The sequence below is a fragment of the Taudactylus pleione genome, unplaced genomic scaffold (genome assembly GCF_031769625.1).
Source record: "Taudactylus pleione unplaced genomic scaffold, aTauple2 ptg000162l, whole genome shotgun sequence".
Taxonomy (NCBI): Eukaryota; Metazoa; Chordata; class Amphibia; order Anura; family Myobatrachidae; genus Taudactylus; species Taudactylus pleione.
The window spans coordinates 532,722-550,175 of record NW_028284564.1 but is presented as its reverse complement, the minus strand read 5'-3'; the positions used below and the strand labels follow the sequence as shown (position 1 = coordinate 550,175).

The 17,454-nt window shown below is 41.4% G+C and overlaps 1 protein-coding gene across 1 annotated transcript in view; it reads right to left on the bottom strand.

Annotated features, from left to right (window-relative positions):
- HSD17B4 (hydroxysteroid 17-beta dehydrogenase 4) overlaps positions 1-17,454 on the bottom strand; it is a 305,815-nt gene that overhangs the window by 147,601 nt on the left and 140,760 nt on the right. Inside the window, exon 12 of the mRNA XM_088475153.1 lies at positions 1,832-1,935. Within this exon, the coding sequence (XP_088331279.1) occupies positions 1,832-1,935 (104 nt within the window). The remainder of the gene's footprint in view (positions 1-1,831; positions 1,936-17,454) is intronic.

Below are 17,454 nucleotides of genomic sequence, written 5' to 3'. Positions count from 1 at the left end.
CTGTTTTCAGGTAATAAAGATGGGGAAAAAAAACTCCCAGTGCAAACATAGGCGCATGGGACTTGACAGCTCACTCACGCCACATGGCTTATTGAGGCTAGATTTATGAGGAAACATCTGTGACTACCCTCACAGTGAAAATCCTTTCTATGTTGGCAGTGAAAGTGCTGTTCATCGGGGATAGGTACGGGATGCTGACGTTTGGGATCGCGGTGGTCAAAATCCTGACGCCGGCATCCTGACAGGGTTACGATACAGACAGCTGACGGAAGGTATCTTAACCCTCCCCCTCTCCCTACCCTAGCCCTCCTTCCCTCCCCGGGGTCTGAACCTAACCCCCCCAGTGCCTAACCCTAACCTCCCCGAACGCTAAACCTAACCCTTCCCCCTTAGTGCCTAATCCTAACCCTCCCCCTAGTGCCTAACCCTAACCCTCCACCCTTCCCTTCGGGATGCGGCGGTCGGGATACTGGCGCCGGGATTCTGACAGGTGTCGGGATTCCGGCGCCCGTATTCTAAGTGCAGGTATCCCCTATGTCGGGATACTGAGCACATCCCATTCATCCAGCTGCAGTGCTTGCCCCTTGGGCAGGTGTAAGTGTAAAAACCGGTTTAGACAAATCTCAGTTTTGCACTTAGATATATTAGTACACGTGTGTTTAATTATAATTTAACCAGAGCTCCTTTTACTAACAACATTGGCCGTCTCTCAAGTTCTCCTATTTTTTCTTACACAGATGGACAAAAATGAATCCAGTCAAGATGCAGTCTAACAAGTACTATATAGCATAGTTGTTACCATTACTGCCTCACAGCACTGAGGTACCCACCATAACCCTAACTCTGTGGAGTTTATATATTCTCCCCATGCTTTCATGGGTTTCCTACAGGGACTCCGGTCTCTTTTGTGTGTGCATGCGCATGTTAGGGAATATAGCTCTACTGGGGCAGGAACTTATGTGAATGGCCAAATAGTCCCTGTAAAGCGCTGTGGAATATGTATGCGTTGTATAAGTAACTGGTAAAAGAGTACTTGCTTCTAGTGCACACTGCCCTGTTTTATGTATCCCAAATGTTAGTTAGCTTCTGCCTGACCCTGGGTATAGCTACTCTACTTATTGTCTACCAGTATGGCCAAGTTCTTTCTATCTCACATCTTTTCAATTACATTCTATTTATTGTATTCCATTTATTACCAGACTAGTGTAACTGCATTACATTAAATTTTTCTACATTGATCCTCATCTGTATTTTGTCCTTGTGTTTTTACTGTGACTTAACATACTGCATTGTGCCAATGACCTTACAAAACATGCGTTATTAATTCAATTCCAGTAAAAGCAGTCAGTCATTCTTGGTTATTTATAAATAACACCCATCAGTGTCTTTGTTGCTATAAATACGTACCCATGAGCATTGTCATCACTCTCAGTGCTATTGTGCCACAAGATGAGTTATAAACCAGATTTTACATACAGAGAACCTGCTCTGCATTTCTACACAATGACTATTTTAAAAATAACACAAAATATTAATACTCAGCTCACTCATGTGTTCTTATGAAGGTAAACTTAAATGGGAAGAGCCAAGGAATCCAAGCTTCTCAATGATATTTCTGAGCATCTCCTTACTAACCCCACATCCAAATCCTACTGTATTTCTCTTCATTTAAATAGGAAATGATGGGGTGGATAGAGACTACTGCTGTGGAGTCTGTGACTTATAGTATTAAAAAAAAACAGACTGTAAAAATCTCAGAGACCCAATTGCAATTTGCATAATTTGTATTAATTGTAAGAAAGTGGGAAATGTCTTATATGAACCTACTCACCGGGTCAATCCTGGAAGATGAGGCTAACTGGCTTGTGGGATTCATAGAAATGCCCTTCTTGGAATCAACAGCTGAAAGGACTTCATACAATGTCCCAGTGGACTCTAAAGCAACATGATAGACAAAACTTAATATAAAGGAGAAAGTATTATGTAAATTACTGCATACAGAACAAAAGAGAAATGAAAAGTCAACAGTTCTCAATTTTCCATTCAAAACATGTTATATCGCCACATTCACTTAAATCCCTGTCGCCCAGTAATTAGCCTGCTACTGAGGACATCACCCGCTGTATACTGTATAATTATTTAATCAAGTTACCATGGGAAGATTTTTGGTACTGTATATAGAGCGCTCTTTTCATATCAATTTCTTTTTATTTTGAGATGTTTGCTGCAGTCTTAAAACCCCAAAAATAATAAACGAATAATGAATATAAAAGTTAAGGAGCAAGATATTGGTGTTCATATTTCCACCTACTGTTCTATAGTTGAATCTCTGCAAAGTGAATGCAGGACTATATCACGAAAGATGGTAAGACCACTGAACCCATAGAGTTTTACAGAAGCACATTGCAAGGTCTCTTCTGCGCAGGCACCAGACCAAACATACACACTTGAACCAAGATCTCTACATAATAGCAAGGGCACCTCATCAGTAAGCTGTGAAGTTATTTTATTATTTATTTTTTAAACATGTATTTTATTGATTCAAAAGCATCTTTTGACAAAAAACAAACAGAAATCAATATCAATACAGTGAAAAGTATCATAGTAATACTAGCAGGATCATAAAATAGTATCATAAAATAGACAAAACAAATAACAGGATACATCATTAAATCAATCACACATAAAACTAAAATAAAACAATTTAGAAATAAACAAAAGTAAAATCATAATACGTAGGACATAATAGTGCCATGCGGACTAGGGTTCCCCACTTAATGTTATATAGGAGGGTAATTATCTATTAAGCGCCTCAAATGCCTCGAGGTCGACGAAAAGCATTTGACAACCAACCTTTGGGTTTGCAAAGGGAGTGCAGCTATATAACTTTCCCAAGTGTTAAAAAATTTAGACACCCTAGATTCTTTACACATAGAAGCCTCCATCCAATCCATTCTAAACAAATAAATAGTTTCTCCTTAAATAAAGAAAAAAAGAGGCATCCCAGATTGAATCCATACCTGTAATATGTTTTTTATTTTTAGCAGCCGCACTCAAAGCAAGGAAGAGTTTATGACTCCCAGGAGACACTCTTTGGCCTAGAGGGAGGATCCCTAATATGGCCCATTCAGGGTTAAAATTAACCAAATGCCCCAGAGCAAAAAGACGAATTTGAAGCCGAAAGGCTCTAACCAAAGGACAAGACCATAGGCAATGGTACAAATCTGCACTGTCATCCCCGCACCTAGGGCAATTGTTTGAATTAGAAGAACCCATCAGGAAGCCCCTTTTTGGACTAATATATGTTCTATGAAAAATATTTAGAAATAATTCCCTATAAGAACTCATTGGAAGGAGATGACAGGAATCATCGAGGGCCTTGAGCAAATGATCAATCTTTAATTTTGGGAATTGTTGTAACCACAGAGGTAGGCCAGATTGAGATTTGGTATAGTCTATATTATCACGTAGAAAAGCATAGTGGAGAGAGATAGCTCTACTACTAGGAGTGGGACATGACAAAAATTCATCTAGAGGATTATCCCAACCCTCATCTGAAAAATTACGGATCACTTGGCTAATATAATGGTGAGCCTGGAAATATGCAAAAGGGTAAGGAGCCAAAAAAATCTAATTTATCAACTGCCTCGTGGAATGTGAGTGGTCTTTTATTAAGTTTATCTACCAACCATCTAATAGATGTGATACCCTTTTCTGACCATGATAAAAAAGGATTAGAGGCCGAACCCCGCTGAAAATCTTGGTTGCCTAGAAAGGGCAGGAAAAGCGTATTATATGCATTTAACCCCTTTTTATGTCTCAAAATATGTCACACCTTGCGTGTATTCCAAAGGAGGGGGTTTTCTTTCATGTGCAAAGGAATTTCTGCATCATGGAAATGAAGAAAAGAACATAAATTCCATTAATCTAGGAGATTAGCTTCTAGGTTCGTATCAGTGTATATACTAGAGCCCTGCAACCAATCACGTAGGTGTTTTAGCAAGGCAGCGTGGTTATAATTTGTTATATTGGGAAAATTAATCCCCCCATGGTTTTTAGGTTGTTGTAGACGCATCAAGCCAATTTTGCAGCTCTTGTTTTTCCAAACAAATTTACTGAAAAGTTTTTTAGTGTCTGCCAAAGTGAGTAACAAAGGGAGAGATTGAAATAAGTACATCAACCTGGGAAATGAGATCATTCTAATTAAACTGGCCCTCCCCAAATAGGAGAGCTGAAGGTTGCACCACCCATCGACATCTCGAATCATGGAAGCCAAGGCTTTAGAAATGAGAGTATAACGTTTTTGGAAATTTGTACTCTCAAATATGTAAAACTTTTCCTTGCCCACTCAAAGGGAGTTGTTGCATGCCAACAAGGGCGTATAAAGCCTGGTTTAAAAAAAAAAAAAAAAAAAACCACTAGAAATAGTAATGAGAATGACTATTAAAAAAAAAAAAAATTATAAAAACATGGAATATGAAAAATAATAAGATAATAAATAAATTAAATACTAAAAAGTATTGAAATAATATCTAATATGAAATATATTCTCTAAGGCAGTGTTGGCTAACCTTGACACTCCAGCTGTTATGGAACTACATAACCCAGCATACACTGCTACAGTTTTGCTATTCGGGCATGCTAAAACTGTGGCAGGGCATGCTGGGATATATAGTTCCACAACAGCTGGAGTGTCAAGGTTAGCCAACACTGCTCTAAGGCAATGTTAGATAAACCTAATACATATATTTCATGATCTCTAAACATTAGTTTGCTTATTTCCAAGGACGTCTCTTTGTAATACAGAAATACTACTTTATTCACATATTTACAACCTTAAGAAGTTTATACATTATTAAGTTCAATCGAGACATTAAGACCTCTTGGACATAGTGTTTTCAGACTATAGATCCAGAAGGCCACTAAGGAAATAACATTACATGCGATCTCCACTGAATGAGTAGACCACGTGGAAGGAGGAGTATAAATATTTCAAAATCCTAAAAATACCTAGCAGCCTTCAAGAGAAAGCACTATATTAGCAAATGTTGGTAATTTAAACCTGTATGCTTGCTTTTTTGATTTCTGTATTTTATGAATTGTGGAGCTATCAGATAAACAATCGATGTTATCATACTATTGGTGATTACAAGAATAAATACACTATTAACTGTATTATTATATATACAGATTGGGATACAAACGGGAAGCCGGCTCCCTTAATACCGGCAGCCGGCTTCCCGACTGTCATATCCCGGCGAAGTTGAACTGCCGGGCGTCTAGATGTAGACGCCTGACATTTCCCTGACGCCGGGAGACCGGCGCCCGGCGTCCCGATCGAAGGGATGCCGGCGCCGCGAGCGGACAGCCGTGGGAGGGGGGATGGTTAGGTTTAGGGCACCCGGGGGTGACTTAGGGTTAGGCACCCCCCAGGGAGGGTTAGGCTAGGGGGAGGGAGGGTTAGGCACCCCTGGGGGGGACTTAGGGTTGGGCAACCATCTAGGGGACTTAAGTTTAGGCAGCGGGAAAGGGGGGGTTAGGGTTAGGCACTTGGGGGGGAGGTTAGGGTTAGGAACCCCTAAGGAGGGTTAGGGGGTTAGGTTAGAAAATACTTACCTATCTACGATCGGGATTTCCAGCGCTGTCGGGCTTCCGCTGCCGGGAACTCTGCTGTGGTCGGCCAGGCGCTGCAGGGAATGCGGCCGGCGGTATTTCATACCGATTCCATACAGATTTGATTGTACTGGTAGATTTTAGGGATATACCCCAATATATTGCTTTTTTTTTTTTTAGATACTATATGGCCATTTTTTATTGTCGTCTCTTCTTATTTTTTATTTATTAAATATTTTCTGACGTATTTGAACCAAATGTGTTATTAATCCATTTGCAGCGCTGTCTGTTATATTGTGTATTCTTTTTAATCTTGCATTCTGGAGAGGGGTGGCAATCCCTTCTAAACAGATAGCTGCAGCAATAGTTAAGATAATTATAAGTGTTTGTGGGACTAGGCGCCAGGTGATCTTTTTTTTTTTTATATTAAATAAAAGCGACTGAATTCTCTAAATTAACCCTTAGACCAGAGATCGCCCCAAAGTCCTTGAGTAATGACATAGATTGTTGCAAAGAAGTTGGGAGATGGGAGATAAAGCAAAATATCATCGGCGAATGCTGTTCTCTTAATTTCTCTTTGGCCTATGTTAATGCCGTGAATTACCGGGGAATGACGAATTAAGCGAAGTAAGGGGTCTAGAGAGAGGTTAAATAGTAACGGCGATAAGGGGCAACCCTGACAAGTGCCTCTACTCATAGTTATGTTTCCCCCCGTATACCATTCAATAGTAACGAAGTCGACGGTGAAGAATAGAAGAATCGTATCAAATCAATAAAATCCTGACCAAAAGCGTGGTAAAATGACATATAAATGCGACCACAAGATAGTATCAAAAGCTTTATGAGAGTCGAGGCTAAGGAGCATGTTGGAAGAGAAGGGAGTGTTTAGAGACTATAGTAGCAGAAATGGCTGTATGGATTCCTCTGACCGAGTGTCGACCTTTGACAAATCCTAATTGATGTGAGAATATCGGGAAGAATGGACTGTAGTCTGTTGGCCATTATCTTAGCTAAAATTTTGAAGTCTAAATTAAATAAAGTAATCAGGCGATACAAAGCCACCAGTTGAGGGTCTTTATTTGGTTTAAGCAAAAATATGGTGTGGGCATTATTAAATGAGGGATAGGATGGAGATTGCTTATGAAGTAACCGATATAGATCTAGCAAGATAGGGGAAACGTTGGGACATAGTATTTTGTAATACTCTCTTGTGAAGCCGTCGGGGCCTGGGGCTTTATTAGTATTTTATTATTTTTACCTTATCCTAAACTGAATTTCCAAAATATGTGCATTTGATGTTGCATTTTTACTCTATTCTTAGAATTCTGAAATTGCATTCATTTATCTTTGTTCTAATAGTCTTCCTGACTTATACTTGCAGCTTGTGTGTCTTCAGATATCTTTTATCGGTTTTGCTTATTATTTCAAATAATCATTATTTAGCTCACTCATGTGATAATGAAGAAATTATCTTTACTGTTAGTGGTAAATATTAAAATACCCATTAAATATATTTGTACAGAGATACAGCTACAGGTTAACCTTACATGCAGGTTTGTTAAAGTTGGAAGAAGGTAAACAAATATCCCTAACGCTGAGCCCAAGGTGCTCTCTGATGTCCAAGGAACTGTTGGCAGTGGGTTGGGTACAGAATAACCGCGTTAGGGACCACGGCAGGCAGGATTCTGACCCCTCCCCCCAGTGCCTAACCCTCCCCCTAACCCCATTCCTTACCATTGGCACCGTGATCGCCGGAATCCCCGCGGTCAGGATATTGACCACATCCCGTTGGTAGGTATCACACAAGTGCAGGGGATAAGGAAGGGCACTACATTTCACAGATATAGCAAATGAAAAAAATACACATACGGACGCCAGCTACCATGAAACTCTATAAAAAAAATATTCACAGTATTAAAATCATACAGTTCTAGGTAGGGCAAACGTAGGATACAGATGTCTCCACATACATCTATCCGAAACAGACGCTTGGCGCTACAGAGTCATGCCATGCACGACTAAAAGGACTATGTGCAAGGAGGCTAGATGTCTGAGAACCAATCTGTAGCTAAAGGAGGGGATCCAAATTACTTGTTTTAGAACAAAACAAAAAAGAAAAGTTGCTGCATCAGGCACATTTATTAGACCATTTGTGGCAATGGGTGTAAATGTGCATCTTTTCTTTAACATGCTCTGTGCTGTTTTCATCTGAGTAATACTGTTTTGCAGATAGTCCAGCTCTCACCTGACTACATCAGTACCAATGAGCACCGAAGCTGTGAAGTGAGACCACTCCAATCAGAAGCCACTTTGCTTCCTGCTGCACTGTGGGAGGTGGGTGTTTGTTGTATTCCTGTTTAATTACCAGGGGAAGAACAGACAAATGAGATCATAGCAGAAGCACAAGGAGTACATTAATCTATGATTGTTCTAATTTTACGTTGTACCCATAGAACGCATAATTTGTCCATTTGGGGGGGGTGGGGGCTTTCTAGATAATAGGAGAATCACCCATAAGTGCATCCTTAGTAGGGTACTTGTATAGATGTGTCCTCACTCGCCTTTGCTGCAGTCACACCAAACAGCCCCTTTCGGCGCGCCTGGCGTCTTTTTTGCCACGCAATGCAATGCGACTAGGATGCACCAGGAGACTGTGCTGATTAATTTGATATGCAAAACTAGTATATCAGTTTGCAACTGAGTCTGTAAACGGAACTTGGTATGGAAAAAGCTGCGGACGCTTTTTTTTAAAATTAACAAAAATATTCAACAACCAAAAATGGCATAAAAAAACGGGCAGAATGATGCATGGTACAAGATAGGAAACATGAAAGTCTTAATTTGGTTTTTTTTCTCTAAAATAAAAAAAAGGTTAAAAATAAAATCTTTACAAGGGTGCCTTCTGCAGAGAGCCTTTCATAGAAGAACAATTTGCAGTGTGAGACATTTACATCAGGGCTGCAGAGCTAATCAATGGCTGAAATAAAGCAATTAAACAGTGAACAATTTGCTGCGATCTTTACCCTGCACACAGAACAAAAAAAAGTATAATTAGATATCAAATTATTCCAAACAGGTCACTGATATTTATTAGCTTTTAATGTAAAAAAAAGAGAGGAATAATTTGAGCCTTCTCACAAACTTTTATGAATGTCTATACTTACATGATACAAGGTCAGAATTGATTTCTAATTAAAACCTGAATAAAGTGCTTTTTGAATGTAATTTCATTTGTATACATATAGCAATTTCATTACCACCTACTGGATTGTAGATGCACACACTGATAAGAGGAAAAATAAATCTTTACACTATGTAGATTCCCTGTGGGTTCTGTCAGCTAAAGGAATCATGATACTGTAAGCTCTAAGTACAATAATTGACAGACCTAAGCCTTGCATATCAAAGAATAGATATTGAATATGTATAGTTTATTGTGCCAGTGTTTTCAAAAAGCACTCAGTATTCAAAACAGTATATACACAAGGTGCCAACACTGTGATTCAACAGAATTTTTTCCATTTCAAATAATTTCTCCCCAATCTTATTTCTGAACAGATAACTGTATATAAAAAAATCTCTCACTGGTGAAATTGTTACAATTCATGATTATCATCAGTCACAGAAAAACTGAAAGCGCAGCACACCCCGCTGTGATAGGGGGGAGGTAATGAAGGCATGCAATGAGCAAAAATCAAATCATTTCCATTGTAGTAGCAAGACAAGGAGGCTGTACAGCAGTCTTCTAGAACAGATGAAGGGAACCCCAAATAATATTCCTTATGCTGGGCATACACGGCAAGATAAAATGTCTGTCAGACCGACAGACATTTTATCTGGCCGGCTGCCAGCCGCAGATGTCCGCAGCATACACTGTGAGAGAAATCTCACAGTGTATAGCCCGACATCTGCGCTCCGCCCCCGGGGGAGGAGACATTTCCCTGGTCCTTCCGTAGGAAGGAACACAGGAAATGTCCGTCTGTCGGCTGCGCTGGGCATACACTGCCCGATGCGGCCGACAGTTACCAGGTAAATATCGCATCGGACGGGCATGCTGAACAATCCAGCATGCCCGACCGAGCAATATTTAACCCTGGTCGCCCCCCCCCCCCACGCTACAATTATCGCGGCGATCCGCCGATATCGGGCGGATCGTCCCGATAATTGCAGCGTGTATGGCCAGCATTAATGGTGCAGCCAACAAAGAAAAAATAAATATATGATCAGATTACACTTTTTTTTTACTATAAACTGCAACTAACTGAAAAAAGAACACACAAAGCAACTGTGTCCCATTCTTATTATAGCAGACAGTCCCTTTTTGTATATATGCAGTGAGTATTTCTGAAGAACACACCCCCAAGTAAAAAAAAAAAAAAAAGTGAGTCCCAATGCATAAGGACGTTTCAATACCCTTTCTATAACCTTTACTCAGATATCACATTGACAGAGGCTACTCAAGCTGTCTGCACTCCTGTGACATTGGTAAAGAGAAGACCACACTGTCCGTTGGAATCGATATGCCTGCTGTCGGGATGCCTCCTGTCAGAATACCGACAGCGGCATCCCGATAGTTGGTATCCCGACAGGGGTCGGGTAAGTATTCTTACCCCCCCCCAACCATCCCCCTTCTGATAACCTAACCCTCCCCGTTAGTTCCCCTCCTTCATGCCTAAACCTAACCCCCCTCCCAGTAGTTCCTGACCCTAACCCTCCCCCCCCCTAAGGGTGCCTAACCTCCCCAAAACCTAACGCTAACCCCACTAACCCTCCCCCCCAATCGGCTAAGAGAACGGGTGCCCCGGACTTACCTCGTTCGGGCATCCGTCCGTCTGCTTTCTGGCGTCGGGATTAAGATAGGCGTCTGCATTTCAACGCCTTGTCGGGATATCAGTGTCTGCAGTTAGACCGACTACATCCCCTGTCCGTTTAATACACTGAGCAGATACCTCATTATTTATTCATAGGAAACAATTCAATTCAGAGTGCCGAGTGCGATGTTTCTGTACGGCATATTGAGAGCAGCAACATTGCAAGTTTTTCTTCACACTCCCTAGAGCACAGGAAAAATGTTGAAGCTCAGTGTAATGTAAACGGCACCCGCAGCACTGTTAATTAGAAAATAAAAAATTGTAGCAGAAAATTGTAGAATATTGACATTATCCAGAGTTCCTTTCTTTTAGTTCTGCTAGCGGAATAAAAATGTTACATTCCACTGCCAGGATACATGCCTTGTGGTTAAAAACACACTCTCCGCTACTAAGCATGCCACCCCCACAGTAATATTATATAAAGGGAGCTACTCCTCTTCCTTAGAGTTTTTCCCAAGTGGACTCTAAAATAATGTAAACATCAGAAACAACAACATTAATCTATGATTCTTCTAATTCTACCTTGTACCCATAGAACAGAATATTTGTCCATTTGGGGGGGGTTCTAGATAATGGGATAATAGGAGAACCTCCCCTAAGTGTACCCCTAGTAGGGTACTTGTGTAGATGGGTCCTCACTCGTCTTTGCTGCAGTCGCACCAAACAGCCCCTCGGCGCCAAAAATACATCTAAGTCGCAATGCGATGTGACTAGGACGCACCAGGAGACTATGCTTATTAATTTGATATGCGATACATGTATATCAGTTTGCAACAGAGTCTGTAAACAAAACTTGGTGCGGAAAAAACTGTGGCCGCATTTTTTTTTTATTGTTATTTTTAATAGTGAATAAAAATATTCAACAACCAAAAATGGCAAAAACACCCTCCGGTGCTAAACATGCCCCATCAGAAACAACAGGTGTGGGAAACCTGGGTTGCTATGGATTATTTAGAAGGAAAGTTGTTATTATATAAACCGATATTTTTCTCTTCAACAATCCAGGTAAGCCCTTACAACGGGAGGGCAACAAAGCAAAACTATATAGAGGGCACTAAGAATACGAAGCCACATATGCTACATAACCAATGTCCCCACCAACTGAGAATGGCATGGATAGATGATAAGCCTGCTGCATCACACGGTTCTGTCAAAGAGCCCTGAACTTTCTTCACACAAGAGGTTGCTAATTTGACAGCTTCAGTATATCCAGTACTTTAACTCAATATTTCTTTTTTGCCATGTATCCCTTGTACAAGTGGGACTAGTTTGCATGGAAGGGGCACAACCTAGATCCTGTAGGAAATAAATGTCATCCATCCTAATATCTTCAGTCCTAGACAGATATATGGTGAGTGCTCCCACAAGATCTAGTGAATTCAGTTTCATCTCCTTTTTAGTCACTAGAAGAGGGTAACAGGATAGGAACAACTTCCTGGTTATTTGTAAATGTTGATACAACCTTAGGCATGAATTTTGCATTGACTCTCAAAACTACTTTGCGTGCAAGAAGGGTACTTTGCCCATAGTGCCAGTAATTCTCCAACTTTTCTAGCATATGTAATTGCCACTAGAGAATTTAGTTTCAGATTAATTCCTCTTCAGGTGTAGATTCAAATGGTGTACACCCATTAGTGTCTTCGGTAGTAGACTGAGGTCCCATAAAGCCACAAAATTCCTGAAAGACCAGCAAACCTTTCAGGTGTTTATTCAGATTCCAAACTAGAGGTATTTTCATTGTTGCCTGTAGAATCCCCTTCTAAATAAGAATATGTATCTTCCACTTCAGACTGTGCTAAAGGTTTAGGACTTTTCACTCCTTGTTTTGGGGTCTTTGTTCCTCTCTAGTAACTAAGACTAACTACATCCAAGCAATGAGCACTTTAATTGTTCTGTATGATACATTGTTTTGCTTGGCCACAAAGTACATTTGGAGCATACATTCATCCTCCTGCACCAGAAAACTTGTCAAAACGCAGCACACACTCTATAGCAAGGCATAGAAACATCCTTATTGCAAGCCCTGCACCAATACAGTATCTAGAGTGTCGAGACATTCCATAAAATGTTAAGCTAACATAGGGGCTTACATAGGGGCTTACTGTACATAGGGGCTTACTGTACCATTGAGCAGAGTCTTTCAGCTGTTTGGGAATCTTGTTCCAACCAGAAAACCCCACTGCAGGTGACTTCCTTAAGATCCAGCTGACCTGTCAAAGGCATTTAAATCACTTTTTGTGTGCGTATGCTCACAAGATACCACTGATTCCAACACAGGATTTCTTCAAAGTGAGTTTGCTACCAGGACTGTTATTAGCAGAAGCAAACGGTGTGCCCAGGAAGCATGCTTTTTGGCAGTTCAGCAGTACTGAAATGGTACGTGACAGAAGGTAAACCCCAAATCTCAACATACAATAAAAAAAATCCCAGTCTGTCTGTTCATGAGACAGGAAAAGGCACTGGGGAAGAGGAGGAGCTCCCTTATGTACCAGCACAGGGGGTGTATATAACTTAATATAAATAACTATAATAACTTTATAAATTGATTCCATTCATCAGGACATCATATCCAACCAGTTCCCCACCTCCTCATTTCCCGGATCACCCATTCCCATCCATTTTACCGACTCCGACATCCTTCTCCCCTGTATCTGGAGAGGAAGTCATGGCCCTCATCCGGTCGTCGTCGTCCCCTTTCACCTCCCCTCTTGATCCCATCACATCCTACCTCGTCCGCTACCTCTCTCTTTCTGTCTGCTCCCATCTTGCCCACCTCCTTAATCTCTCCCTCTCATCAAGTACGGTCCTTTCTGCATTCAAGCATGCCCTTGTCTCCCCCATTCATAAAAAACCTACCCTTTTGCCTTCAAACTCCTTGAGCATATTGTTTACAACCGCCTTACCGACTTTCTTTCCTCCCACTCCCTCCTTGGCCCTTTTCAGTCTGGCTTCCGTTTTCTTCACTCCACTGAAACTGCCCGCACGAAAGTCAGCAATGACCTCCTTGCTGCCAAACCAAGGGCTACTACTCTCTGCTGCTTTCGACACTGTGGACCACCCTCTCCTGCTGCAAATCCTTCACTCCCTTGGTCTACGTGACACTGCCCTCTCCTGGCTGTCCTCATACCTCTCTGGCCAATCCTTCTCTGTTTCCTCTCATGACTCCTCAGTAGGTGTTCCCCAAGGTTCTGTTCTTGGACCTCTCCTATTCTCCCTCTATACATCCTCTCTAGGTGAACTCATCAGCTCTTTTGACCTCCATTATCATCTCTATGCTGATTATATCAGATCTACCTTTCCTCCTTGATCTCTCCCCCTCTACTGACTCGTATTTCCAACGTTCTCTCTGCGATCTCTTCCGGGATGTCCCAGCGATTTCTTAAACTTAGTATGTCTAAGACTGAGCTGATCATGTATATATGTATCAATGTATATAAACCGTGTCCTTGTCCAGGACTGTAATGTACTGTAAGTTACTTGTTCCTTGTTCACTTATTAGTTCTTTGCACTATGTAAGGCACTGCGGAACACTTGTAGCGCCATATAAAGGATAATAATAATAATAATCTTCCCACTCTCCCACATAACCTCACTTCCCACTATTTCTTTATCAACTGATGGCACAACTATCTCATCTAGCCCCAAAGTATGCTGTCTTGGAGTTATCCTGGACTCACCCCTCTCCTTTAAACCACATATCCAGAACCTATCATAGTCCTGTTGTGTCCATCTCCAAAATATCTAGAAGATCAGACCCTATCTCAAAAGGATGTTTACTGCAGTAGTCCAATCTGCAGATGACCATACACTCACTGGTTATCTCCAGATTGGACTACTGTAACCTCCTCCTCTCTGGCCTCCCCAAATCCCATCTCTCTCCTCTCCAGTCTGTCCTCAATGCTCCCGCTAGGCTCATCTTCTTCCCCTCTCCTACAAGCCCTCCACTGGCTCCCCCTTCCCTTTGAGAATCTAGTTCAAGGTTCTCACACTCGCTTACAAAGCCCTCACACCCAATCTTCTCCCATTTACATCTCTGACCTCATCTCCCTTTGCTCTCCTGTCCACCCCTCTTCGTTCAACTAATGCATGCTGCCTTTTCATGACAATCGATTACTTCCTCCCACCTCCAAGATTTTGCCCGTGCTGCTCCCCATCTTTGGAACTCTCTCTCTATCAGACTCTCCACCTCTCTACAATCTCTCAAATGGGCTCTCAGGACCCACTACTTCTTTATAGCCTTTCAGCTCTCATCCTAACTTGCTTATGAACAGGGCCCTCTACCCTCTTGTGCTTCTCCCTACTTTACTTTCATCTACTTCTTACTCCCCACCGGGGCACCTAACACTTGGTTGCTTATGCTCTGCTGCTTATGTGGGTGTTATGGCCACTAATACAGCAATTTATATTATTCATGTCCTTGTCCTGCATTGTATTGTACTGTAAGCCACTGGTCACCTATTTGTTTATGTACTATGTAAGGTGCTGCGGAGCACTTGTAGCGCCATATAAATAAATAATAATAACAACTACCTCAGTACATATCTAGTAGGGCAGCCAACACATTGTAAGGGCTGTCACAGAAAAAGAGGTAGCATATGACACCAACAAAATAAAAAAGCTTACATGTCAATTGGGATTTATGCTGGAATTTAATATTATACCATTAACAAATGAAAGTATTTTTAAACAATTAGGGGGCGGGGGGAGGGGGAATTAAAACACAATTACATTGGAGAATGAATAAACACCACAGTGTCAGATACCTCCTTAACCATCCATTGCATTGTGTATGCCTTATATGTCAGGATGTGAAATCCCTCCCTGGAGATACATGAGGAACTATTGAAAGATTTAAATCTTTTTTTTTTCTTTTTTCTAAACTAGGATATTTCATCAAAGGAAGAGCAGATAATACATTTTCACCTAAGCCACTGGGATAAGAAAGATCTCCCAGTGCTTTTTTTATAGCTGGTTTGTACTCTTCCATGCAGTTTGTGGTGCCAAGATACTGCAGTGAATCTTCCTTTACCACACCATGCTCTCTTTTAATAACATTACTATCAGATTGTTTCATAGAAACATGTGTCAAGGACGCAGCGGACACATTACTACCTTGGGCCCAGTTGAAAGAAACATTACAAAGTGCAAACACTTGCTTGCCTTAAGTATTACTTTTTCCTTTTATTCATAACGCAGTCACTGACCCGAATCATTTATTTGACCTTCGGTTTTATTTTTTCTGCAGACTTTTTATTTTTATCAAGAGACAGCAACCAGTGTGTTTCTGGCCAATATGATCTACTACACAGCCTAGGCACCAAAATCATCCGATTGTGTGTCTTGATGGAGTTACTGCATCTGTCAATGGAGCCGCAACGCCAGCTGTAAAGATGAGCTGTGCTCAGAGTCACAGAGAGAAAGTCCTGTATAATGTATTGTCATGTTGTTCAGGGGCCGTGTGTAGCTGGGGATCTTCAGCAAAATACTAATGAGAACACTGCATTCATATTCATGCATAAAAATTATTCATCCAGTGGAAACAAGGGGATGTTATTTTCATTACATAGAAATAGAAGCCTTTATGACGCAAGAACGCACATGCAGTGGACATTCGTGTATTGGACCAGACTGTATGTGGACCTGTTTCTCTCTAGACCAGCATCTTAAAGCAAGTGCAACCTCGCTAAACTGAGATTGTGCTATCATTCCAGAGACTATGTAGTGACATACTTCAGAGGTGCTCGCAGTATCAATGCCACATGCAGTGGCCAATGTTAAGTGAGTGGCACAGCGCATGCATCCCAGTTGTTACTGCATGGAGACACAGCATAGATTAATTAGCCTCGGCAGCTTATGTGCTTGTTTAATCAGATATCCGATGGTCTGCAGATGTTCCCGATGGACGCATGAAGCGAATCTGAGAAGGCACAGGCGGACGTCTCAATTCAAAAGACGACATCTACATAATTTACATACCTTCTCAGATCTGCTGCTACTGAAGACACAGCATAGATGAGTCCTACGTCCATCTCTGAATCAGGCCTGAAGACTTTGAATCGCTTACACTGGAGGCCACACTCAGACGGATGATCTGCACCTAGCATAGGTCTATAGGTCTGGTGCAAGTTACAATGGTGGGACTGATAGTGGCTTCTAAAAGACGCACAAAGCATGACTGCAGCTCCTGTAGGCTCTGACAGTGAGTGTCTCAATCCTTGCACATTCGGGCACACGGATGTACACCAGGGAAGGGTATTGTAGCAGCATCAACATAAAAGTGCAGAAGCAACTGCAGCAAAAGACACAAGGAAGACAGCGAATGCATCCAACTAAAAATCAAGCCCTATGAGGAGGAAGTATCCCACCCCCCTCCAAAGAACCTAAACCCTCCCAATATAACCTTGACCCAATAAGGGCTGCTTACGGAAAATTCCCGGCTGGTTTTCCATCTGCCCCTGACTTCTATAGACACTACTTAAATAGAGGGATTTCAAATGGGACAAAGTGCAAGTTGAGACATGGCATTTTTTAATAGTAGACTCAAAACCATTGTGTTTTGTACAGAGGGAAAATAATTAAAGACACCCTATGGTATATGTGTCTCTTATTTATAGAGTCTGCCCTTTACTGGTCACTCTGTCTGGATACAGAGTCATAGTAGTTATGTTAGCCTATTATGTTTTTAGTTATACATACAATATTGAAAGGTTATATTGCCAATTTTTCTTTTCTTCTGTGGTCTGATTGTACACTTCTGGCTGGCAGTAGTACAGATATCCCTCTGCAGAGGTACATGTTCCTCTCCTTCCCACCCCTTCATCCCGGTTATCCCTCCGATCTCATCTGTCTTTGTCTAGGTCTGTGTATGGTCTATAAAAATGGTCTATACAGATATATCTGCAGATGATGGTTGTTCGTAGACACTGAACAACCATCATCTGTGTCTGCCCGCACGTCCTGGCAACTAGGG